We start from the raw sequence: 26,225 nt of genomic DNA, 5'->3' as shown, positions 1-26,225 counted from the left end.
AAATAAGTGCTTTTTTGAGGAAATAAGCAATCCCAAACAGGCACTAAATAGGAATATTGGATGCTCCTTTTTGAATTGAGAAAACCTCGATAGAAAAAGTTTTATAAGGTAACTGTTCGCTTTAAAATTGAAAATGAATTCGATACAATTCAACAGGATCTAAGAAATGATCAAATTCTAAAATCATTTCTATTTTGATTCTATAAAAATTCAAGTTACTGATGTGTCAGATTGTTTATAAGCATGTTGGCGCTCATAATTTTTGAGTTTAATTTTTATCTTGAAATATGTTCATTATAAAATGATAATACAAGTTATAGATAATTTTAATAGTTTTTAGAATTTATGGGTATACATCATATTTCTTAAAAAATCAAACATTTTTTCCCAAAACCTATGGCCTAACACATGGTAAAACTTCACCCAAAACTGACTTGCCAAAAATATTTGGAATCTATGACCAAACGCTAGCTAATATTTGTACTTGTGAGAAATAAAAAAGAAAATATTATTGAATTTTTTATCTAAATTATCACAGTGAGACCCTATTTATATATACTACATTAAACTCCTCTTCCAACTAAGACGCTGACATTACAATCCTTTTTCAAGTGGGATTCTATATACTATTTCTAATTCTACTCATATTCTGACACTCCCCCTCAAGCTAGTGCATACAAGTCATATGTACCGAGCTTGTCATGAATGTAATTAATACGAGAACCAGTGAGGGACTTGGTGAAAATATGTGCAAGCTAATCACTTGATTTCACAAATTTTATAACAGTCTCTGGAAAGCATCTTCTCGTACAAAGTGACAATCAACCTCAATGTGCTTAGTTCTCTTATGAGATACTGGATTTGATGCGATATGAAGAGCTGTTTGGTTGTCACAAACAATTTTTATTTCATTGATTTCTCTATTTTTTTTTAACTCTCTCAGCAGCTGTTTAATCCAAACCGGCTCACAAGTGGCTATCGCCATTGCTCGATATTTTGCTTTTACATTATATTGAGCAACCTCACTTTTTTCGCGATCTTGCCCTATCAGCGTCTGTATATCCAATGATTTGCTCATGACCTGGGTCTTCGAAGAGTAGTCCTTTATCTGGAGCTGAGTTAATATATCGCACAATGTGAACAACTGCGTCCCAATCACTATCATTAGGAGAATCCATAAATTGACTTACAACACTCATAGGGTAAGAAATGTCAGGTTTGGTAACTGTGAGATAATTCAACTTATCAATTAGACGGCTATATCTTCCAGGATCATTGAGTGACTCCCTATTCTGGCAGGAGTTTCGAATCCATAGAAGTGTCAATAGGTTTACATCCCATCATTTCTGTCTCTTCGAGGATGTCTAAGGCACACTTGCATTGCGAAATAACAATACTTGATCTGGACTGAGCAACTTCAATACCTAAAAAGTACTTTAGTCTGTCGAGGTCTTTAGTCTGAAAATATTGAAAGAGGCATTGCTTCAATTTAATGAACCATCTTGATCATTGCCGGTAATAGCACTATCAAAGTAAACCACCAAATAAATACATAGATTTCTAGCAGAATATCGATAAAACACAGTGATCTGCTTCACTACGAATTATGCCAAACTTCTGAATTACTGTGCTGACTTTCCAAACCAGGCTCGAGGAGATTGTTTTAGACCATAAAGTGACTGATGCAATCAACAAACCAGACTAGACTTCCCCGGAGCAACAAAATCAAGTGGTTGCTCCATATAAACTTCCTCCTCAAGGTCACCATTGAGAAAAACATTCTTAATATTCATCTGAAAAAGAGGCCAGTGTTGAACAATAGCCATGGATGGAAACAGACGAATAGTTGCAATTTTAGCCGCAGAAGAGAAAGTATCACTATAATCAAGTCCAAATATCTGAGTGTATCATTTGGCAACAAGACGAGCCTTAAGTCGATCAATTTGCAAATATCTGAGTGTACCCCTTGGCCACAAGGCGAGCCTTAAGTCGATCAATTTGATCTTCTGGACCAACTTTCACTACATAAACCCAATGATAACCAACAATTGATTTACCTGAAGAGAGAGGAGCAAGCTCCCAAGTGCCACTTATATGTAAAGCAAACATCTCGTCAGTCATAACTTGTCTCCATCCTGGATGAGAGATGTGCTTTTGTGGACTTAGGGATGGAGATAGAGGACAAAGTTGATACAAAGGCATAATAGGCTGATGATAGACAATGATAACTTAAAGGGGTACAATGAGGGTTAGTATTACGAGTGGACCGTATACCTTTTCAAAGTACAATCGGAGGAGAAAAGTCAGTAGTAGGTGTAGGGTCTGGTGCAGGACCGGAATCATCTAAGCCTAATGTTATATGTGAACGGCGATAATAAGTTAGGATTGGTGGCACTGTACATGAAGATGTAGAAGGTATTGTAGATTCCTCAAAGGTCGATAAAGGTAAGATCTCAGACATTTTAGGATGACCAGAATCAAAAGATGTAAAGTAAGGTTGAGATACTAAGAATTTGACATCAGCTGACATAAGGTACTGACGAAGATCAGGTGAGTAGCATCTATATCCCTTTTGTACTTGAAAAAATCCAAGAAAGACACATTTGGGAGCACGAGAGTTTAATTTATCTTTCTCGGGGTGAAATTATCAACAAAAATGTACTCCCAAAGACATGAGGGGGAAGAGAGTATAGAGGTGACTGAGGAACAATACTGAAATTTGATTTTGGATGAAAGATGAGAGCATCCGATTAATTAAATCGCAAGATGCGATAATTGCGTCGCCTTAAAAATGCAGCGAAACGAGGGGTTGAATGAGAAAAGTATGAGCATTCTTGATAAGGTGTCTATTCTTCCTCTCTGCTACTCCATTCTATTGAGGGGTATTTGGACAAGAAGTACAACAACAACAAACCCAGTGTATTCCCACTTTGTGGGGTCTGGGGGGGGTAAGATGTACGCAGTCCATACCTCTACCTCTGATGAAGTAGAAAGGCTGTTTCCGAAAGACCCCCGGCTCAAGTTACGAGATATCAAACAAACACATAGTACAGCACAGAAGCAGATGACATAACATAGATACTGCAGCCATAAGGAATATAAAACAGAGTAAAGCAGGAATGCAGGAATATAAAGCAGAGGAAAGCACACAGATTCGTAACAAACATAGAACACGGAACACGGAACAGAACATTGAATACGGAATCATACCAGGAATACACCCCCACCAATTACCTCCCTACATTAGCGACCCGAACAGGCCCTAATCCTCTGCCGTAATTCGCGTCTTCCAGACCTTCCTATCTAGGGTCATGTCCTCGGTAAGCTGTAACTGTTCCATGTCCCGCCTAATCACCTCACCCCAGTACTTCTTCGGTCTACCCCTACCCCGTCTAAAACCATCCAACGCTAGCCTCTCACACCTACGGACCGGGGCATCCATGCCCCTCCTCTTCACGTGTCCGAACCATCTCAATCGTGCTTCCCGCATCTTACACTCCACTGAAGTCACCCCAACCTTCTCCCGGATAGTCTCATTCCGAGCTCTATCCCTTCGGGTCAGTCCACACATCCAGCGCAACATCCGCATTTCTGCCACCTTCATTCTTTGGGTGTGGGAGTTCTTAACTGGCCAACACTCCGCTCCATACAGCAAGGCCGGACGGACTACCACCCTATAGAATTTACCTTTAAGCTTGGGCGGCACCTTCTTATCACACAGCACCCCCGATGCAAGTTTCCACTTCATCCATCCCGCCCCGATACGGTGCGAGACATCCTCGTCAATCTCACCGTTACTCTGGATCACGGACCCGAGGTACTTGAACTTATCCCTTTTCTTTACCTCCTGCGCTTCTAGCCTCACCACTACCTCATTCTCTCGCCTTACGTCATTAAACTTACATTCCACATACTCTGTCTTGGTTCTGCTCACCCTGAATAATTCCTTGATGAGTCAGAAATTGTTGAAATTTGGAGGACATATATTCTAAGGCGTTATTACTACGAAATGTTCTTTATAGGTAGTGGAGGAGGACGCGGATTAGGGTAGAGGGTTAGGGGGAGTGTGTCGGTAGTAGTAGGGGAGTGTTCTTTATTTGCGTTGGAAGTTTCTTATTCGTGGTGCTAAGTGATGTTTATGATTTCGGATAAATAGTTTTAGTATTATCTTGTGGCTATAGTATTATCTTGTGGCTAGCGGTGTTATTTATTTTGCATATTGTACTAGTTTATATACATCTATGTGTGGTGTTTGTTATATTGCTATTGGTCCTAAGCGGGTCCATCGAAAACAACCTCTCTACTCCACCTGAGGTAGTGGTATGGTCTGTGTACACTGTACCCTCCCTAGAACACACTATGTGGGAATACACTGGGTATGTTGTTGTTGTCACTACGAAATATATGAATAGAGACACCGAATTGATTTTGTATTTCAGCACAATAACTCTTGAATATATGAAATAATTCAAAGCGACCTTTCATCAAGTAAATCCAAGTACATCTTGAATAATCGTCAATAAAACTAACAAAATAATGAAGCCTTGAGGTTGAACAAATTCTACTATGACCCCAAATATAAGAGTGAACTAAGAAAATGATTAGACTCTGCATGATTCTAAGTACTATGTTGAAAGGTAGTTAGAGTGTTCCCAAGTTGGCACAACTCACAATCTAATGTGGATAGACTAGAGAAACTAGGCACCATTTTTTGCAATTTGAACAAACTAGGATGTCCCAAACGTTTGTGAATTATGTTAGGAGAATCTGTAATTGGACATGCTATGGAGAAGTTAGGAGAGGTAAGGTAGTAGAGGCCTTTTGATTCATATCCAACACCAATTATTTGTCCCGTACTATCGCCATGCATGATAAAAGAGTCCTCAAGAAATAGTAATACCACAATTTAGGGCACGAGTCAAAAAGACTGATCGATGCAAAATTAAAAAGACAACCAGGAACATACAAAACAAAATTTAAAGTGACAGGGGATTAGCTTCCAATTCCTTTTGCTTTAGTTTGGTTACCATTGGCTAAAGTGATAGTTGAAAGAGACTGTGAATAAACAATATTTGGTAGAAGTGATTTATCACCAGAAATATGATCAGAAGCATCAGAGTCCACAACCCATGAGCCAAAGGTAGGAGATTGTGCAATTGAGGCCACTGGTAGAGATATTTGCTTAATTGCTCGATATTGAAGGTACTCATTATATTTCTTTTCTGATCAATGCACCCACTGATTACCTGTGGTATTAGACTGAGCAACATAAGCATTTTTGGGTGGTCGATCATGCAAAAAATAACATATTTCACGTGTATGTCGAAGCCTATTACAATAACTACACTTCAGTCGAGAATAGCATATGTCACAAGTATGTCTAAGCTTTTTCCAATAACTAGACCTAGGTCAGGATCTTCCAAAATGACCTCCGCCTCGTCGATTCTTTATGGACTATGACGTTTGATTTACTGATTTCCTCATTAAAAGTGCAGATTTACACATAGGACTACATCGATAAAAAAATGTGGAAATACATTGCTGGAATCTAAAAAACACGTGGTCAGTTGCCAGAAAATTATGTTTGATTGTCGGAAACTGGTTAGAATCAAGAAATAATTGTATGGACAACCACTGAATGAAGAGGCGACCTCACTAAAAAATAGTTGTCGGAACCCTAATTCCAATGATCGAAATCTGGAAAAAATACTATCGGAATTTGGAAACAGTTGCTGGAATCTGATCAGAACTGATACTAGATCTGAACAACTCCTAAATGATTGGAATTTCTGGCACGTGACAGATCTTGCTGGTAAATCGCACTTTCTGTAGCGCGAGAGCATGTGGGGCGCTATTTTTCGGTGGTTCTAGTTGGGTTTGCGTCGCTTGAGATATTCGGGACTTGTGTCGTGTTGGTTTTTCAAACAATACTCACCAAACAGAAGATGACATAAATTAGTCATCGAAAATTGACGCACGGGGACTAAGATTTTTTTTCTGAAGTTTCTCACCAATGCTCTGATACCATGTGAGAAGTAAAAAAAGAAAATATTACTGAATTGTGTATCTAAATTATTACATTGAAACCCTATTTATAGATACTATATTAGACTCCTTTTCCAAGTAGGACACTGACATTACAATCCTTTTTCTGTAGGATTCTATATACTACTTGCTCAATATTCTAATAGTACTAATTGAAGTTAAGCCTTGTTTTATCAGCTTCTCTTGTTCCCAAAGTTCCCATTTAACTTCCTAACATTTTTATTTCAATCCCAACCTCTTTAAACACATACTTAGTATTTCCACGCATCAAAACAAGTATTTTTCATCTTCCAACCTATAAGACTGTTGAATTAAGACTATAGCGGAAGAAGATTCTAGGCATAATAATACCAGTAGTTATAGATTGAGAAGGGGAATCCAACCCAAAAAATATCTTATTTTGTGGGGGAGTATTTGGTCTATGAACCCTTTTGAACTCTCTTTGCAATACACTAGACTCTATTGGTTGGTTCATTATAATTGTAGTAGCTTGAAGACTAATGACCTTGTTGGAGATGGCTGTTGCCGCTTGATCTAGCTATCACTCTTGGCACCCTCTAGTGAAATTGGTCACTGCTGGGATCCCTCTTGGGTCAAAACACAACTTCAAGTTAGGTCATCAGTGGCACCCGGCCACACCCTGGGCTCTCTATGTTCAGGCCCAAGCCACGGTTTTAAGTTGTGGTTTTGGGCGTTGAACAACCATCTTTGGTATCAGGTTGAATTGTGTGGTCATTGTCCATCTCATTTAAATTCCCGTAGCTTACCATGTTTTAATTATCTTGTTTCATGTAAACAATGATACTGTTAAGTATCCATATATGAAAAGGATGGGTAATTAGTTTCCTTATATGGACTTGGGAAATCCTCCCCTCATGAGCTAGCTTTTGAGGTTGAGTTAGGCCCAAGATCCATTCTTTGCATGGTATCAGAGCTAGGCTCATCCTAAATCTTTGTTCACAGATGTTGGGCCCCCATATTATATTGTCCATGCTACAGTTGACGAGGCCTGAGCGTGCGGGGGAGTGTTAAGTATCCCACATCGAAAAAAGGGTAGATAATTTGTCTCCTTATATGGACTTGGACAATCCTCCTCTCATGGGCTAACTTTTGAGGTTGAGTTAGGCCAAGATCCATTCTTTACAGATACTACCTTATTAGTATGTTGAATATCACTCATGAATATGGTTTAGCCTTGTCTCAAATTTTGCTACAAGTCTGACAAGAAGGAAAATATTAAGAGGCCGTTTGGCCATGGAAATTATTCACTTTTTTCCGAAATATTTTTTCACCTTATAGAATTTGTGGTGTTTGGCCATAGAAATTCCAAAAACAATTCCAAATTTGTTTTCTGAAAAGTGAAAACAACTTTTTGTTGTTTTCACTTTTTTCCAATTCCAATTCCAATTATTATTATTTCTACATATAGCCCCAATCTTTTTTAATATTACACAAATCCTATTTCTTAATATTACTCCAATTGTTAACTGCCTATTTTTCTTTGCCCATTGCATAATACTAACTCATCAAGAAATATGTACAGTGGTTTACTATCTTGCCTATTAACTTTGTACAAATGCTTACTTGTTTGGATCAATTTGAAAATCGTCTTACTAGTATGGTATACAAGATGTACCAAATGACACACAATGCTTATACATATTGGATATGATAACTGACCTCGGTGTAAACTTCATCATGGAAAAAAATCTCAAATTAATTATTTTTATTCGTATAAGTACAATTCAAAAAATTTAAAATGACATCAAAATGTTACCAGTACTAGTGCATCAGAAGAAAGGCAAGAAAGCAGTTCACTTGTTAAAGTGATGCTACAAAATATGAAGTCACCAACTTGTTATTTGATTAGTTGGCTAGCTGTTGTATATAGGGGTGGACATATTTTGGTCCAAATCGAAATTTAATTTTGATTTTATTTTTTCGTTTTTTCGAATCAGTTTTGATTTCAAATTTTAGAAATGCGGTTAGACGGTTCGGTTTTTTATTTTTCAAAAAAAAAAAATGGTTAAATCGAAAAACCAAAATTAGTATAAATAATAGCTTTTGGGTTATTTCATTTCATCCATGTTGAGTTATTTATATTTAGAAATGAAAAATAGGTTTGAAAAAAAATTATTTTTTCTAAACAAAATCACCAATTTTAAATGTTCAGTCATGACAAAGAAAGATTCACTACTTTAATCTTAAAAATCGAAATAAAAATTCGAAATAACCGAACCGAATTTATAGAAACTGAATCAAATTTATTTCGGTTTGGTTACGGTTGTCATTTTTGTCAATCCAAAAATTGAAAAACTGAATCGATATTAAACAATCAAGTCGAACAAATCAAATGTCCACCCTAGTTGTATTGTTATTTGGTTAGCTGGTGTTACAAAAAGGTTAATACCATAACAAAAATTATTTGAATCTTTCTCATTATTTAAGAATCACATTTGGTTGTAGGTAAAGTAGTTATTTGGGCAATTTTAATAGTTTTTAAAAGTTGGGGACATAAAATTACATTTAAAAAAGATTTTTCAAAAGTCAAAAAATCTTTCAAAAACACATGGCCAAACACAACTCCAACTTCAATTCCAACTTCAACTTCAACACCAACTCCAACTTCAAAAATTTTAGTTTTTATGGCCAAACGCCTACTACTAAGTATCCTGGGAGCAAGAGAAACTTAGAAAACAAATTAGTGCAGATATTGTAATTCGCGTTGTCCAATCCGAAACTGCAACATCAGTATGGTTCTTTTGCAGGGACCCTTGACCTATGATCCATAATTAGGTTGAAGTCGTCGAGGGAGTATAATTAATATTATCTTCAACTTCACAACAGCAATTATAGGAGAGAAGAAGATGAAAGATTTTCCAAAGGATTAAATTTTCTATTGTCATTTTCCTTAAAATAAGAACTGCTTGAAAAAGGAAACTCAGATAAATGCTGAAGCAAATAACAGACATCAGCCTGCTAGAACAGGGACCAGAGTACCGACGAGAACCTCAACACCAAGATGATGCGAAGATTAAGGAAAGAGAAAGAACAAGAAGTGGAAAAGAAAGGTAAATAACCGAGGCATTAAGAAAAAAGAGAAAGTGGTAAAGAGAGGAACCTGCTCCAAGAAGGTTTTCGTTAGGTTCAACTGATGTTTGATGTTCTGAGAGTATAAGGATGGCGGTTGTCTGGAATGACAGGGAAGCCTGTTCAAGTCTGGTTATGTGATAGCTAGAAATAGAGGTCACTAAAGTTGGTGTTGCGCACCACAGTTTCCATCACCAATGAAGTGGTTGAGTTGGTGCCTGTGATGCGCACATGCTTCTAAAGGCAATTGGTGCTGCTGTTGGGAGTCACCAGGTTTGGGTTTCTCTTAGGGTGGGAGGTGAGACTCGAATTTTAGTTGGAAGTTTCAAATTAAAGCATCATATATCTTCTTGGAAGTTCAATGATGGGCCTACACCATATATCTGATACTGTTTTAAAAAGAATGAAGATGAAAAAGAGATTTTAAGGGAGTGAATTGTTTGATTGTTCCTTTCGGGGAATTAAATATTGTCTACAAATGATGGAAAGTCAATATTATATCCCTAAATATTTCCTAATGTATTTACAGGATTTAGAAATTTGGCCTCCGCTTATTGCAATATAGACATCTTTTCCATATTTACTTTCTTGACGGGATCATGAAAGTACCTAGCTTAAGAAGCTAAGTATATACACCCTATAGTTGAGAGATAAGTCATCAAGTCACAATGCACTGTTGTGACAAATTTTGTTTAAGAAATAAAGAGAAAACCTCATAGACACGCACAATAAGGAAACATTTTTGTGGAACTTATTTCGGCGAATCAATCCCAATCATCTACTTACTGTAAAAATCACATGAGCTCTTCAGTTTCCCCCCTGCCATCTTCAACACGGCATGTCTCTCCTCTCCTTTTTTTGTTAGATCTCAGGATTACTTAGTAGTTATTTCTCTCTCCAAATGTTCAATGATACCTATCATATCATACTGTCCATATGATCTCCTCTCCCCTGCGTCGCCCCTAAGTTTCCAATGTCTCAGCAGTGTCTTAACAATATTAGGAATCATCTAGTTCACCCCAATAAACTTCAAATTTAATCTCACTGTTTAGTAGGTAATAGGTGGTGATCTACATATTCCCTCCTCTCTTAAAGGACCACTTATGCGGATTCCGTCTTGCTTCATCAAGAGTGGAACTTGGATTCTCGCTCAAGGAAAAAGAGCAGGTCGATCATTTCTAGTTCTCACTTCCTATCTAGTCTAGAGTAAGAGAGATAATATAAGCAGAAAGAGTAAAACTTACCACAACATGTGAATTTATGGCAACAAACTTGCACTAGTAGACCCGGCCTTTCTGAGTGGCAAAACAACTAAATAAAGCCCCTCTTTCCAACAATGGTCTGCCTTGTCATCAAGTATCAGAAGTGCCAAATGAGGAAGTAAAGAAATCAGTTATCCATATATATTCTTCAATCCCACCATTAAAAATTTTATATTGTGAGAAGCGGAGAATTTTATGGGGTCGTTTGGTAGGGTATATAGGACTAGTGCAAAATATTGTGTATTAGTAATACTTGCATTAATTATTCTTGCATAAGTTATACTTGCTTTTTTCTTATGCAGTGTTTGGTTTGGTGTAAAAATAACATGAATTGCATAATTTCTAAAAAAAATAATATTTTCTTACAGAAATATCCTCAAATATGGTGTAGAAGATGTGGAAAAGATTTTGAGGGACAATTGTGACTTTAATAATACTAATGCATGCATTAGAATCCATTGCATTACTAATACCATGTAGATCTATGCATTAGTAACACTCCTTAATACCAAATAGTGTATAACTAATGCAAGCTTTAGTAACACATTGGATGAAAAGTGTATCAAACAAGGTATTAATAATACACAAAGCTAATGCAACAACAACAACAACAATAACATACCAGTATATTCCCACCAAGTAGGGTCTGGGGAGGGTAAGTGTACGCAGTTTATACCACCTAAGTTGTGCGGCCTCCACCTCCGATGCCACACCCGTGTCGAATTCTCCAAAAATACACTACTTGTGGAGAATTCGATACACACCCGCTGCCATTTTTGAAGAGTCCGAGCAACATAGCATACCACTACCTCATATGAGAGATAAAGAGGCTGTTCCGATGGACCCCTGGCTCAAAATAAAACAATCTAGACAAGGAATAATAAAAGAACAAGATACAATAGAAATCAACATATCCAATAATACCATATACAACACCAAGTAATACAACAAAAGATACCACGTCCTAAACTCATACTAACTTTTTATCCTAATCCGCCTCCTTCACAACTTCCTTTCTAGGGTTATATCCTCGGTAAACTGGAGCTGCTCCATGTCATATCTAATCACCTCCCTCCAATATTTCTTCGGTCTACCTCTACCTTGCTTGAAACCATCCCTAGCCAACCTCTCACACCTCTGCATTGGGGCATCCGTGCCCCTTCTCATCACATGACCGAACCATCTCAACCTCACTTCTCTCATCTTGGCTTCCACCGAAGCCACTCCTACCTTATCTCGAATAACCTCATTTCTAATCGTATCTTTCCTAGTACATCTACCGAAGCATTCTCATCTCCACCACCCTCATCTTTTGGATGTGGACTTCTTAACAGGCCAACACTCTGCCCCATACGACAAAGCTAATACAACTACATACCCAGTGTATTCCCACAAAGGGGGTTTGGGGAGGGTAAGATGTACGCAGTCCATACCGCTACCTCCGAAGAAGTAGAGAGGCTGTTTTCGATAGACTCCCGGCTCAAGATAAAGAATAATAAACAAGGAGGATGGATGACACAACGGAAAAAACAGGAATAAGAAATAATAAAAATGAAACCAGAGAAAAAATGAAATACGAGAAATAAAGGCAACACTAAATAAGAAAATAGGAACTAAGAAATAGGACATAGGCCCCCCCACCTAGTAGTAATATACCCTCACATACCAACGACACCTACATACATAGTCCTAGGGTTACGAACCCGGCTACACAAGATCTCTCCTGACTGCCTGCTACAACCCACACACTCACACTAGCCTTCTACCCTTATCCGTGACTTCCACACCTTCCTATCTAGGGTCATGTCCTCAGTAAGTTGAAGCTACTCCATGCGACAAAGCTAATGCAAACATTAATTTTTTTAACACACTTTCCGAACGACCCTTAAAAGGGAAAAGTGAAATTGGAATTGTGGAGGCCCTGTGGCTAACATTAATGGAATCAACGAATTATTTAAACCGTAATAGAAGTAGAAGCGTTAGCCAGCTGGACAAGTTATTTAGATATTCTTTTAGGAAAGTTAATGGGGCTGGTTCGGCTGTGCAATTTGCTCAGCCAAACCAGCCCCATTTTTTATTTTTTTTTGGAGGGATGGGGGATGAATAACTTAGACCTTTTTATTGTAGGTACACTTAAAGGACAATTGCTCCAGTCAAGAGATCTGTAAGGCCTCCAATGTCCAAATTTGAGATTGAAAAATACTCCCTCCTTTCCAATTTATGTGAAGGTGTTTTGACTGGGCGTGGAGTTTAAGAATGAAAAGAAGACTTTTGAATCTTGTGGTCTATGATAAGCTTTATGTGTGTGTGGCTATAAATTATCTCATTACGAGTAAAATGAAGTTTAAAAAAATTATTACTAAATATAGAAAGGTGTCAATTCTTTTTTAGACTGATTTAAAGGGAAGAGGATCATATATATTGTGATGGAGGGAGTATATGATTGTTTTATTATTTGACTAAAAAGCTACTTCCATTTCTTATTGGTGCCTGCATCCTTGTGGCTCAGTAGACGGTAGGTACCTGTTCACTGTAATTTCTAAGTTAGAGCTCAACTTTCAAGCTTCAATTTATCCTTATTGTCATGTCACAATGTCTTTAACTTCAGACATAAAGGCTATCTCCAAACTTGAAACTTCAGCTTTAAGCTTTCAAATTTATTGCTTCACGCCTTCACCAGGAACTGGAGCTTCTCGAGGGAAAAGAAAACTCTTTGATGGCCTTTGACTTCCCAGTTTAACTTTTACTGGAACAAATATACTCTTGTCCAGGTGGGGGACTCTAGAAGCTGTGGTGCAAGGTTGGGAATGACAAGGAGTCTGGGGAAGGGTAAAGGGGATTGACTGGAGGTGGGAACTGGAGATACAGGATTGAAGAGTCATAGGGGAGGTGGAGTAGGGCGTGACAAGTGGTTGGGGAGGAGTGAAGTGCATGGGAATGGAGCAGCTGAAGGCTGAAAGAGAAGTACCCCTGAAGGTGGCATGCTTGTCATGGTTGTTAGCAGAGAAGGCTGTGTTTAACACATGAAAATTTGAAGAGGAGGAATATAATTCTAGTCATACATTTCTGTCTGTGGAGAGGAAGCTGCGACAGAGGGACATTTATTTTTGCAGTGCTGATTCACTGGCCAACTATTGAAGATTTTCATCAACCTCAGAGGCATACAGTGGGTAATGCCTAGCATGATTGTTGACACTCTATCTAGTTGGGAGGAAGCAGGGAGGGGAGCAAAGATTATCCCAGCTTTTATTTGTTGGACTTTTTAGAAGGAGAAAATGCTAGGAGTTTTGAAGATAGAAGTAGAACACTTCAGAAGATTAAGACAGATTGTATTTTGCTTTTGTGTTTTTGGTGTACAAAGAGCTCCCCTCTAGAGGCTGAAGATATCCTAGAATTTTTAGAATCTTGCTAGGATGGGGAACCTTTTCTTTTCTCTTATTCTATTTTCTTTTATCTAGATACTCGCTTTGTAAAGAGGTTTTGTGCACTACCTTTTATAATACAAATATTACCTTCTCAATAAAAAAATTACAAGAAAGCGTTGATACAGATTAAGAACTACAGACCCATGTTTCTGAAATATATAAACAATGTTGCGCCGCTTCAGTTTAGGTTTCACTGGAATATTTTCTCATAAATGTTCTGAGGGTAGTATTTGTGCCTCTTTCTTGAAAAAAACTATCACTTCTTTTGTGCAATTTAAAATATTATTTAGCGAATTTGCATGAGCAGTTTCAGCACCTTATGTACCACACTAGTGACTTTCTGTAGAAACATCCACCTCCTAGGACTAGCCTCTGTTTTCCCTAGGCAGCTGTACCTGGCTATGAGAATTTTAACCAATGGCATGTAGTTTTAGATGGAATTATTTGATAGAATCTTCGGAGATTCAGTTATGCAATTCCAATGACTATAAACCCTGATTGCTCCTCTTTTCATGTTGACATTCTCCAATAACCGTTGTGGTAACTAGTTTGTGGTCTGACATTTTAGTTTCCTAATCTGGTCCAGTTAGAGAAGGAGGCTCTTACAAAGGGAGTCCCAATAAGTGAAGCACTCGACATTGAAATTCCTCCTCCACGACCTAAAAGGAAACCAAGTAATCCTTATCCTCGTAAGACGAGCATAGCAGTTCCCTCATCACAGGTAGGAACAAGAGATGGGAAACTATCGACATCTTTTTCTTCCATCTGTGAGGATAGGAACTTATTTGACCTGGAGAAGGAACCGATCACTGAGGTATGGGTTTCTCTTCATCTCGCACATCTTACTTTGTTTTCTTTGAATGCCTTCTTGTATTCTTCTTCTTTATCAGAAACCTGGCGGAAACGAGAAGCTGGGCAATGTGCAAGAAAACCAGAACAAGAAAACTTGCTCTCAAGGGTTCACTCTTTTCAAGGAAGGTGCTTCTGCAGCCTCTATGTTGTCAGGAAAGTCCTTGCAAACACCTGTGGCACCTACAGATTCATGCGCTTTTAGCGAGTCTGCGCCTGTCACGAAAGGAGTGGTAAACCATGATATAGCAAATAAATCTTTTCTCACTGTTGAATCCAAAGAGCATCAACAGTCGGATATACTCGATGTCAAAGAGTCATTTCAAGGTAACAGCTCATGTAAAACCTTCAATGGGGGGAAATCTTGCCAGTTGAGTGAGAAGTTGGCACAATGTGAGGAAAACCATCCAACGAGTCAGCCAGATCATTTTGGGGAATTCTCAAGAAATGATATGCAAGTGACACAGAACTATCCAAGACATGTGCCAGTGCATATTCTTGATGGAACAAATGGTTCTCAAACAGTCCCAGATATTTTTAATCACGAATCTACGAGCCAGCAGATAGGTGGGGTCCCGGGGCTCCCAAATTTGTATTGTAACCCTGCTTCCTCTGCCACATCTGAGCACCATAGCAATGCTCCACAGTCATCCATTCATCAGTCATTTTCTTGTTTCCATCCCATCTTCACCCCTATTCGTGATCCAGATGATTATCGATCGTTTCTGCAATTATCCTCCACTTTCTCCAGCCTTATTGTTTCTGCTTTATTGCAAAATCCAGCAGCACATGCTGCAGCAAGTTTTGCTGCTAGCTTTTGGCCGTATGCAAATATGGAAACTCCAACGGATTCTCCAACAGGTAACACCGCAAGCCAGATTAACTCAGCTCCTAGTATGGCAGCAATTGCTGCTGCTACAGTAGCAGCTGCAACTGCATGGTGGGCAGCCCATGGACTCCTACCAGTGTGCTCTCAATTTCAAAGCAGCTTTACCTGTGTTCCTACATCAGCAACATCAATGCAAGTGGATGCCTGTCAACCTAGAGTAGGCAAGAATGAGGGAATAGAAGGAATTCATAATTCTCCCCATGCTCAGCAACCCATCCCAGACTGCTCTGAAGCTTTGCAAGAACAACAATCAGCTTCTAAGTTGCCAGCGTCACCATCATCAGAGTCGGAGGAGAGTGAAGATAGAAAGCTAAAAACTGGGTTAACAGCTACTGATACTGAGCAAGGAGCGGCAGCCGCTGAAATTAATGAGCCAAACACAGAGAAGGGCAGGAAACAGGTAGATCGTTCTTCCTGTGGATCCAACACCCCTTCAAGTAGTGAAATTGAGACAGATGCTTTGGAGAAGGATGAGAAAGATAAAGAAGAGCCTCAAGAATCTAATACTATCCTTATAACCGGTGAAGCTGTGAATCGGCGTGGTAGAAATTTCATCAGTCCAACTGAATCTTGGAAAGAAGTCTCTGAAGAGGTAATGAAAGCATTAGTTCTTGTAAGTCCTTCAGTAACCTTTTCCTTTTCCTGCTTTAATGATTTCTGCTTCTCACCTTTTCCACAGGGGCGGATAGCTTTCCAGGCTCTTTTCACCAGAGAAGTGTTGCCTCAAAGTTTTTCTCCTTCACTTGAACTGAAAAATAAGGGAAAGATCATTCTTGAAAAGTTAAAGCAAAAGCCAGATGAGAAAGTGCAATGTGGATCGCAGTTAGACCTTAATGATCAGGCATCCAATAACTTTTTCAGTCACCAAACAATGTCAGACTACGTGTTCTTAACTGGCAACAAAGAAGATGTTGAAAAATGCCTACCGGTGATGGAACTTGGACAAGTAAGGTTGAAAGCTCGCCGTAATGGATTTAAACCTTACAAGAGGTGCTCATTGGAGGCAAATGATGGCAGGATGACAAGTGCAAGCTGTCAGGATGAAGAGAAAGGCTCGAAAAGACTTCGGTTGGAAGGAGAAGCTTCTACGTAGAGCACTATCTCTCCTGTTCATTATCTTTTTCCCAGTTACATTGTCTAGTTCTAATGTACACGAAACTTGTCGTGAAGGTGTGTACCATATTATTTTTATGTTCTGTTTTAATTGGAGTTATATGCAAAGGGACTTTGAAGAATGAAGAACTTAAATATGGATGTTCAACAATCATAGCAAATTGAATGGACCTTGATTGGACCAGTTTCTCTGCAGAATTAACGTGTGAGATACTCATAACAAATTTCATTTGTTGTTCTGTGCTCTTTTAGGGGTTTTTGGGGATAATTGAACCTCTCTTTATAAACCATGTAGTTCCTAGTTAATTTTCTTTTAAAAAATATTCATATTTTTATTGCTAATCAGATTTAAATACGAATATATTTATCACAATCCACAAGGAAAAGCTTTTCAAATCTTGTAAAAGATGTTGAATACTTCTCTGGTGCCTCATACTTACTATATATTTTTGGGTCATTTGCACTTTGCCTCTATTTTGTGCTAGCCTTTAATGTTTGCCGCTCCAGGTAAATTATTTTTGCATGACATAAGTTTATATCTCATAAGTTAAGGGTTCACTGTTGGACAAGTTTGCAATGCTGTTAAGACTTGGTTTATACGTTCATTATAAATTTGCAATAGAATTCATGTAAAAGGACAGTCCGGTGCACCACTCACTATGCAATGGAATTCATGTCTTTTAAAATTCATCCATATTCATGAATGTTGTCATCAAGTCTTCACAAATTGGTCACACTCTTGACTAACGATTGTAATTATTTTCGGCAAACAGCCAAATGTGCAACTTTTCCTTTTTTCTTTCTTCACCTCTTGCATCTCTTCTGCTTGATTCTTTGGGTCTTTCCTCCTTATTTCATTCATTGCATGTCTAGCATAAAAAAGAGAACAAATATATGAGGGATACCACCATATTATAATTAAAACTCAATAATTCAAGTATGAAAAAGGGGGAGAAATAAGCATATCATTACGAATACTAGATATCGCTCAACTACCTACTAACCTTCTACCTAAACCTCAACCTTCATATCTTCCTCTCTAGGGTCATCAAAGAAATTAATGTCTTAAGAGTCCATAAAGAAAATGAAATGGAGGTCAAGGATATAAAACAATCAGGCAGGGTTCCAAAGAAAAACATAAGAACGTTTGCCATCAAACTGAAAAGCTCCTAAGAGTTTCTTGCTTCTGCAGATAACATGTTGGTCCAGAAGAGGCTCGGGAACTACATGACGTGAAACTGTTAGTTCAGTACCAATATAGATATCAAAATTCTCTATATATGGCATGTATAAAATACAACGGAAATAAACTAATACCAGAGTACATTTGCTCCGTGCCTTAATCTAACTCACGATCAAATTGCAGATATAGCTCATTTACTAGAAGTCTAGAACATTTATAGTTGCTGCACCCTCATAATTCATACACAATTTAAATCACTTAAGACCTTTTATTACATCCAGATGTTTATTTCGTCTTTTTGGCGTGGATCTTGGGAACTCTTAGCTAAACAAGGAGATGGATAAACCCAACTATGCATAAAGAGATGCATATCAAGGTGGTCGGAAAGACACTAGAACAGAATTTATTTCAATCTAAGTTGTAGGAAGTACTGGAAGCCTACCCATGTACATCTTCAAACTCAGTGAAGATTACTTCAATGAGACTTGAAACCAGGAGGCAGCTTTCAGAAAACAGATTAAGTTAGATGTTCCTTCGTGTCATCAATGCACCTATCAACGCAGGTGATGAATATTAAATACCTTACTTGCATATTCATTGCACTATTACAGTAATATAGAAAGATAATCATCTTCACCTGCCAGCCAATTTCTGTTCTTGTTTAGATAGACAATTCCAAAACTCGGTAGCTTTTGTATGTGAAATGCATAGTCTTCAATCTGCAGTCAAATTTTCATTATGAAATAAGTGAAAATGGGATAACCTTTACCAAATAATTACATTCAAGAGTTTATACTATGTGTTTGATTCGTTAAAAAAATTAACTTTGCATGTTTAAGTATGCCGTCAGGTGGGACCAACATCTCCAACAGAAATCTTATCATTGGTATCTAGCACATCCAAACAATTGATAACTTTGTAGATAAAGATAAGGCACGTCACTTTAACATCACCTGCATTGTATTTCGTTCTAGGAATCCTGTTTATGTAAGTAGGCTCTTTGTCACGGCAAACATATGTCAATGGGTATGATACAGGTGTTGGTACTTCTAATATCCCCCAGAATACCTTAATGCTTGTTAGGAATTAGACATCCCAATGTCAGATGCATGTCCCATATATATCACCTAAAATGAATCCAGCTTGTTAGGAATTAGACATCCCCATGTTAGATGCATCTCCCATATATATCACCCAAAATGAATCCAGTTACATACGCTACTGTTTCATGATGAGGCAATCACAAGTTCCCTGCTTGACAACATGATCATATCTACAACACTAGAACCATCATCATAAATTTATCTTGAGTCGTTTCAATTTTCAATTTTTATAGTCTCTCAGTACCAGCTTCAACTATAGATCGCTCTCCTTTTAATTAAGAATTCCTCCTCAGCTAAACAAGAAGGTTTATTCTTGAAAGTTTCAAACCTCTATACTTAATGAACTTGATTCGAGTAAAGACAAGCGCAAAATATATTTTAAACAAATTTCAGAACTGTCCCAATTGGGTAAATACGTGCTGAAGTAGTCCTACAAAGAGCCAAGATAAAGTTAATAAATGAGTCCTCACATATAGGTCATCTTCTCATTACACTGCTCATGACCAATATTCAACATGTATACTAGTGACCAAGAGAAAAAGCACCAAACTCATATGAGTAAAATATTTTCCCCATATCAGCTTACCTACATAATGCATTCTACATTCTTCCACTTGCATTCTCCATTACGTAATTGTTTAAGTGATGACCATCTCATTAAAAAGATTTAGTTGTTAGAGAAAGCACAGTTTATTTACTTTATTATGTGTTCAACACACACCCTCATGTGAGGGCTTGATTTTCCTTTATGAGCCAGACACTTAGAAATTCTTCTTATAATAATGGTGATGATGAAACTTGAATCCACGGCCTATGTTTGCTCTCCTACGATGCTAAAGTGTGTGACAATCTCATCTAAAAGTTTAAACTGTTAGATAGAGTATACTATTACTAACTTAATTATGTGTAGAACAATAATTTTTTCAAGAAGAAAAATAGTACGAACAAGATTAAAGTTCTTGATAATGAACAGATGAACCTGAATTCACAACATTCTCAAAAAAACCAACCTCGAGCTCAGCCTTTCCAACACAAAGGAAATGCAAAATCATATAACTGTAGACAAAATGATCAAATAGTTATTTAATTTTCTCATCAGTCAACTGAAAACTTGAATTGCCCCATCCATCCTTCCATCATAGCATAAAGAGTAAAATAGCACTAAACCCTACCTCAAACAGCTGCAAACAAATTGTCTTCTCTGTTGGACACTGGAGCTGGAACTATGTTCTGGAGTTGAATAAAACAACGCCAGGAAAAGAAGACCAAGAATTCAGTATGTAAGATAAGTGGCAGCTATTTAGAGTCTTGGTTAGATAACTTACGGTGAGATCGTATTTTCTTTTAAAAGAATGAAAAGAGTATAAATGCTCAACCAGTGAGAAGACACTTGCATGCCGATGTCACATTTTGACCTCCCTGGGAAGAAGAAGTGTACTGAACTGATCTGCAGTTTGCATTAGTATAAAATGTTAACGTAGCTGGCCAAAACGTGGAGATGTGGAGTGTTTCTTCTTGAACCGAGGTCTATGGGAAACAACCTCTCTACTTCTGAGGTAGGGGTAAGATCAGCATACATTATACCCTTCCCCTACCCAGACCACTTTGTGGGACTACACTGGGTATGTTGTTGTTGCTGTTGTTGATAGCTGGCCAAAACTTTGAGAAAGCTCTATGCATATCAGACTTTCTCAATTAAGGGATGCTTATTGGACAATGACAAGAAATTCCCCCATACAAATATCAAAAGCTGCAAGATAAATATGGACCGCATTCTTGCATAATGTAGTGATACAGTAGCTCAGTGTTACTTCACATGAACAAAATATTACGAGGCTATATGTCATACTCATAGAGATTTTTGATTTGTTCATCTAAGACTCTTAATGTTTCATATATCAGCCTTCGCTGTGGGTGAGAATAATCACCAGCAGCAAAAACACTTTTATTTCTTTCCACTTCAATCCAACTGCAACCGACTGGCTTCTTAAGATCTCTCCTTTTTATAGACCTCCTTATCTCTAAGACACCATCCCATCTAGCATTTGCAGCATACAGATTTGACATGACTATATAGTTCCCGATATCATTAGAATTAACTTGAAACAGCCGATCTGCCGTGGCAGAGGCCATGCCAACCTCCTGATGTATTTTACAGCCACCCAAAAGCGTTCCCCATATATCCGCATCAGCTTGAAAGGGCATCTGGGTCACAAAGGAAAACGCATCTTTAATTCTGCCTCCACGTGCAAGTAGATCCACCACACAGGCATAATGCTCCATGCTAGGTTTGATTTGATGCATCTTTTCCATTGAATCAAAGATCTTTAACCCTTCATCCACAAGGCCGGCATGACTACAAGCAGATAGCACTGTAGTTATTATAACATGATCTGGTTTAAAGTCCATCTCAAGCATGTGGTAGAATATCCCAAGTGCTTCTTCTCCCATTCCATGGATAGCATACCCTCCAACCATTGCTGTAAACATTACAAGATCTTTTACAGGAGATGATTGGAAAAGCTTGTATGCATATCCTAGAGTAGCACATTTTGAATAAACATCTATGAGAGCTCCATTCAGATAAACATCATCCAGGAAAGCCCTGATCACATATGCATGACACTGCTTCAGCAAGTTGCTTGAGGCCATTTGAGCACAAACCGGAAGGAAGCTCAAAATGGACATGGCATCAGGCCTCATTTTGTGATGCTGTAATTCGGTAAACAGACTTACTGCTTGATCAGGACAATCATTTTCAGCATAAGCTCTCACCATCAGATTCCACGTGGTAAGATCTCTCTCCGTCATCCCCTTGAATATGCTATGTGCATCTTCATGCAGACCATAAGTCACAAACCCTGAGATCATTGAATTGCATGTAACTATATTCTTGCTTCCTGATAAATTCTCAAATATTCTGTTAGCATAGTTCAAATTGCAACACTTCGCATAGGCATCAAGTAAGGCATTGACGAGAGTAGGTTCACTATAATTTAGCAAGATACTAGATCGTACAGAAAAACCATGCGCTTCTTTGACCTTATCCATTCTTGAAATGTTACCAAAATAGCGCACCGCAGCCAATAATGTGATAGAGTCAGGTTTCATCCCCTCTCTAAACATCCTCTTTAACAAGTTAATGAATTCATCGTGAAGTTGATTTTCTGCTAACGCATCAAGCATAGTGTTCCATGATATCAAGTCTTTATTAGAAGTCCATAAAAATATATCATATGCCTCTATGATGTTTCCACATTTTGCATAAAAGTTTATAAGGGCGTTAATCACAGAGATATCCTGATGGAGGAAATGGTGACGAATTACATACCCATGGATTTGCTTCCCAATCAACACATTATTAAGTTGTGAACATGCTGGAAGAATGCTCATAAGAGTAATAGAGTCTGGTCCATTCATCTCTTCTTTAGTGAATTCACTGAAAAAATCCAGTGTCTTCGACCATTCACCATTTGCTGCATATCCAGCAATTATAGAGTTCCATGATACCATATCTTTGCCTTTCATATTCCGGAACAAAGTCTCTGCTCCTTCAAAATTCCCAACCCTTAAGTAGCAGCTCAAAAGAGCATTAACAACGGTAACTTCTGATAACAACTCAGTCCGTCTCAAAACGTAACAATGCATCTGCCTTCCCAAGTGGTAACCATCTATCCCTCCTAAACTAGAACAGATAGGAAGAATATTAGCAATAGTTGCATAATTAGGTAGAACGGAACCTCTCAACATCAACCTAAACAATTTAAACGCGCTATCTGTAAGCTTATTCTCTATGAAACCTGCAATCATTGCATTCCACGAAACAACATCTTTGAGAGAAATTCCATGAAAAGTAGCTTCTGCATCTGAAAAATTCCCAGATTTTGCATACATAGATATGAAAGCATTTCCTACCAGTGTTTCACAATCCAATCCATGCTTTACCGCGTAACAGTGAACACTTTTTCCAGATTCCAACGCTCCAGAGCGAGCAAGCACAGGAATAACAATAGCAAGAGTGACAGAACTTGGCTTAGGATAATGCATTCTTTGCATTGAATTAAACATCCTTCCCATCTCTACTTCATGTAACCGCGAACCAGCAAATCCAGACAACACAATATTCCACATCACTATGTCACTACATTTAATCCGACCGAAAAGTTTTTGACATTGATCAAGATCTTTACATTTAGCATACATATTAAGCAAACCTTTTATAACAAATTGACAAGAATGGTGGCCTAACTTAATAACAGAACTGTGTAGAGCTTTCCCCAACATTTTATCTGATATAGCAGCACAAAATTTGAGAGCATTTGCCAAGATTTGGTAATCAGCAACCGGGGGATTTTGTAATTTTTGAATAACACTAGAAAGTACTTCATTCTTCATGCTAAAGAAAAAAACTCCTACTAACAATTCTTTAGTCAATGCATCAAGAACTCACGGGGCCTATGACAGTTCAACCATTCTTTTGTCTTGATAACAGTGGCGTCCAGGTCAGCTAGCGCACACCTCAACTAGTTCCATGAGATACCAGCCACCTCCCACCTCCACCATGGCTACAATTAGACAGGAAGAAATCACAAAGTGTTTTTTGTCTCCGCTAGGATTTGAACCTGAGACCTCAAATGCATCAAGAACTCATAGGGCCTATGACAATTTATTCAATTTTCCTTATCATAATCATGGTGTCCGGGCCAGCTCACCTCAATTAGTTCCACAGGATACCAGACTCCTCAACAGGAACCACCACTAACTCTGTCTACTAAGACTAAGAACAAATGCAACTAAATCACGAAAGTGTAATTGTCTCTGTTAGGATTTGAACATGAAATCTCTATGCATCAAGAACTCAAAGGGGTCTGTGACAATTCAATTATTTCACCAAGAAATTGGAAGTCTGCAGGAAGAACAAAGTATATAGACACTTGTAAGCTGAAATTTATGTTCACTGACCGTAACTGAAAATGGGTTTTCGTCAGAATCAAATGAAACTAATAGAAAAGTTTCTTTCTTTAATTATGCTAAGAAGTAAGAAGTCAATATCAGTAAAATAATGTAATTTTTTTTTAAGAAAGAAAAAAATGTAAATAAAGGAATAGAGAAGTGAGCAAGGAACTTACAGAGAACAGAGAAGAGTAATACAAAAGAAGTAAGGAGTTCGCCGGAGAGAAGGGAAGAAGCGGGAGCCTCGCAGAGTGCGTGAAGCCGGAATTGAAAAGGAGGGGAGTGAAATGACTTGGCAAAGCTTTTTTAAAAATGTCTTTTAGCACACCTATATAATTGGAATTGATGTAATTAATAAATTAATATGTATCAGTCTTGTAATTACACAATTTATTTATTTATCACAATATAATTACAGGTGTATTGTTTAGTTATACAAGTGTAATTACTTGTATTAAAAATTTATATTAAACAAATAAAGAGCTTTATAAATGACATTAAATTTAATATTATATATATTTGAAAATATATTAATTCATAAACATATGCTCCTGGTATTATACAAAAGTAATTGATTTATTATATTACTATATTTTAATTGGACTCATAACTGCAACAACAATGGAGGTTTACAATTCTTATTAATAACAAGATGCCATTTTATATATGTAACATATTTTGCTATAGTTCAACACTAGGAATTTAGCCCATCACGGGCTAGAAATAATAAAGTTTAAATTAAAATAAAAATGCAGAAGTTTAAAAATAATTCTAATCCGGATGAATTGTGCTTAGAACCAAAAGCTTTTATTTCAAACCAAGATATATGTTACAAGGGAGAGAGAATAGTAGTAGAGAGAGAGTGGTGGTTCTAAAAAACCTACCTCTAAAAAATGAAAAATGAACTCCTTATATAATGGATGCTCTTTACAAAAGACAACATAAGAAATGACCCTTGACCTTTACTATTTTTAAACGATCCTTGTTTTTTCATAAAACTAAGTGTCCTTTACTATTCATAAATGACCCTTGCTTTTTCAGAAAGCTAAGTGTCCTTTACTATTCATAAATAACTCTTGCTTTTTCAAAAAGATGCTTTCATTTTGTCAGCTATCATAGCTTTAAATAATTTCAACATTGGCGGGACCCTCTATATTCTTATGTCATTTTTCCCCTTTGTTTTTTGCAGTGCTGGAAGATTCTTCCATGGTTGTTTGATAAACCTAGATGGAAATTGTTCCGAACATGATTTTTTCATAACTTTAGCAAAGAAGAAAAAACTGCTTTCCAGAAAAAATTTTATTCAGATCTTTCTGTGATAATAAAATAATTACTTTTTTGTACCTTGGTTTATGGCTAGATATGTGGATAATTACATTTCCATGTTAGCTAGGGAGTTTAAATTACCTACAGGAGAAACTACTATTTCAGTATTCCCTTCCCAGCAATCCTTTCAAATCGAAAGAGACAACAAGGTAGTTCATTTTATAGCTTTTGCTAAGCTGATGGATAATGATACTTCCCTAATAACTGCTCAAAATGTCAATACAATGCTAAAACAGCATAACTATGCTAATTATTATATGAGCATCTTGGGAGAGCAAATAATTTCTCTACATGAGAAAGTTGATAAGGTCCTATCTGATTTAAAAAGGATAGAGCTTAGTAACTAAGTAACTAGACCTTAAACTTAAGGATCCTGAGGTCCTAGCTATTCCTACCATCCAACCTCCCCCTGAAATTCAAGATTTCAAGTTATCTAGTGACTTAGATAATATCAAAAAGTTGCTAGAAAAAACATTTTGTGGATAAAAAATAAATCCTATCCATGAAGAAAATTTTGCAGAAGACAATGGTGGGCATCTTGGCATTTATGACGGATGTCTCTGTAAAGTCCGATTAGCCAGGTGGACGTGAAGGGCCGTAATTGAGACTTGATTTAAGATTTGACTCATGACCAAGGTGAACTAACATATAGTAAAGGTACCTAGTGCTACAGTGAAGCGATCCGATTAGTATTTGGTATCAAAGCCATGGAGTACTTGTTTACGTAACTGTTATATGTTCAACACATCATTCCTAATGAATATCACCAGGAAGAAAAATACTGTGAAAAACAGTAAAAAAGAGGAGTATGATATTCCTCAGCACTTGAATTTGCTTAATAAGTGGACGATCCCAAAAGTGCCACCTAGAAAGTTGTACCAAATGAGAACTTTCGATATTTTAGGTCTCAAACAAGTTGTTAAAACAAGCGAAGAGACACTAATAGTAGATAGTGATCATGCTACTTTCAAATTATTATCTAAAAGT

At 37.5% G+C, this 26,225-nt stretch overlaps 2 protein-coding genes across 23 annotated transcripts in view; one reads left to right on the top strand and one right to left on the bottom strand.

Annotated features, from left to right (window-relative positions):
• The window catches only part of LOC107845265 (protein LATE ELONGATED HYPOCOTYL), a 46,722-nt gene extending 29,851 nt beyond the window's left edge, over positions 1-16,871 (top strand). For 4 of the 7 annotated variants that reach the window (XM_016689483.2, XM_016689484.2, XM_016689486.2 and 1 more), the window contains 3 exons: positions 14,391-14,636; positions 14,713-16,152; positions 16,240-16,871. In XM_016689483.2, the coding sequence (XP_016544969.1) occupies positions 14,391-14,636; positions 14,713-16,152; positions 16,240-16,653 (2,100 nt within the window). In that variant the 3' untranslated portion in view covers positions 16,654-16,871. The remainder of the gene's footprint in view (positions 1-14,390; positions 14,637-14,712; positions 16,153-16,239) is intronic. The other 3 variants (XM_016689487.2, XM_047398065.1, XM_016689485.2) reach the window with 1 other exon arrangement.
• Positions 16,872-17,250: 379 nt separating this feature from the next.
• On the bottom strand, positions 17,251-24,308 carry LOC107845444 (putative pentatricopeptide repeat-containing protein At5g08490). 16 transcript variants are annotated; one of them, XM_016689763.2, is made up of 7 exons: positions 24,089-24,308; positions 20,132-23,865; positions 19,970-20,015; positions 18,810-18,983; positions 18,494-18,575; positions 18,299-18,407; positions 17,251-17,542 (listed from the first exon to the last, which is right to left on the bottom strand). In XM_016689763.2, exon 2 carries the CDS (start codon positions 23,352-23,354, stop codon positions 20,796-20,798), a length of 2,559 nt encoding a protein of 852 aa, XP_016545249.1. In that variant the 5' UTR covers positions 23,355-23,865; positions 24,089-24,308; the 3' UTR covers positions 17,251-17,542; positions 18,299-18,407; positions 18,494-18,575; positions 18,810-18,983; positions 19,970-20,015; positions 20,132-20,795. The 16 variants fall into 16 exon arrangements, 15 of the variants coding, with proteins under 15 accessions (XP_016545249.1, XP_016545254.1, XP_047254015.1 ...); XM_016689768.2 differs by lacking the exon at positions 18,810-18,983 and having other exon boundaries at positions 19,939-20,015; positions 20,132-20,189; positions 20,285-23,865; XM_047398059.1 differs by lacking the exon at positions 18,810-18,983 and having other exon boundaries at positions 20,132-20,189; positions 20,285-23,865.
• Between the last annotated feature and the right edge of the window lie 1,917 nt (positions 24,309-26,225).

Source organism: Capsicum annuum, chromosome 10, assembly GCF_002878395.1.
Source record: "Capsicum annuum cultivar UCD-10X-F1 chromosome 10, UCD10Xv1.1, whole genome shotgun sequence".
In the NCBI taxonomy this organism is placed as follows: Eukaryota; Viridiplantae; Streptophyta; class Magnoliopsida; order Solanales; family Solanaceae; genus Capsicum; species Capsicum annuum.
This window is presented reverse-complemented; position numbering and strand designations above follow the sequence as displayed.

What these genes read in the sequence shown, in the direction of transcription:
- LOC107845444 (XM_047398060.1), bottom strand. Translation starts at nt 23,354, where the DNA reads ATGAAGAATGAAGTACTTTCTAGTGTTATTCAAAAATTACAAAATCCC.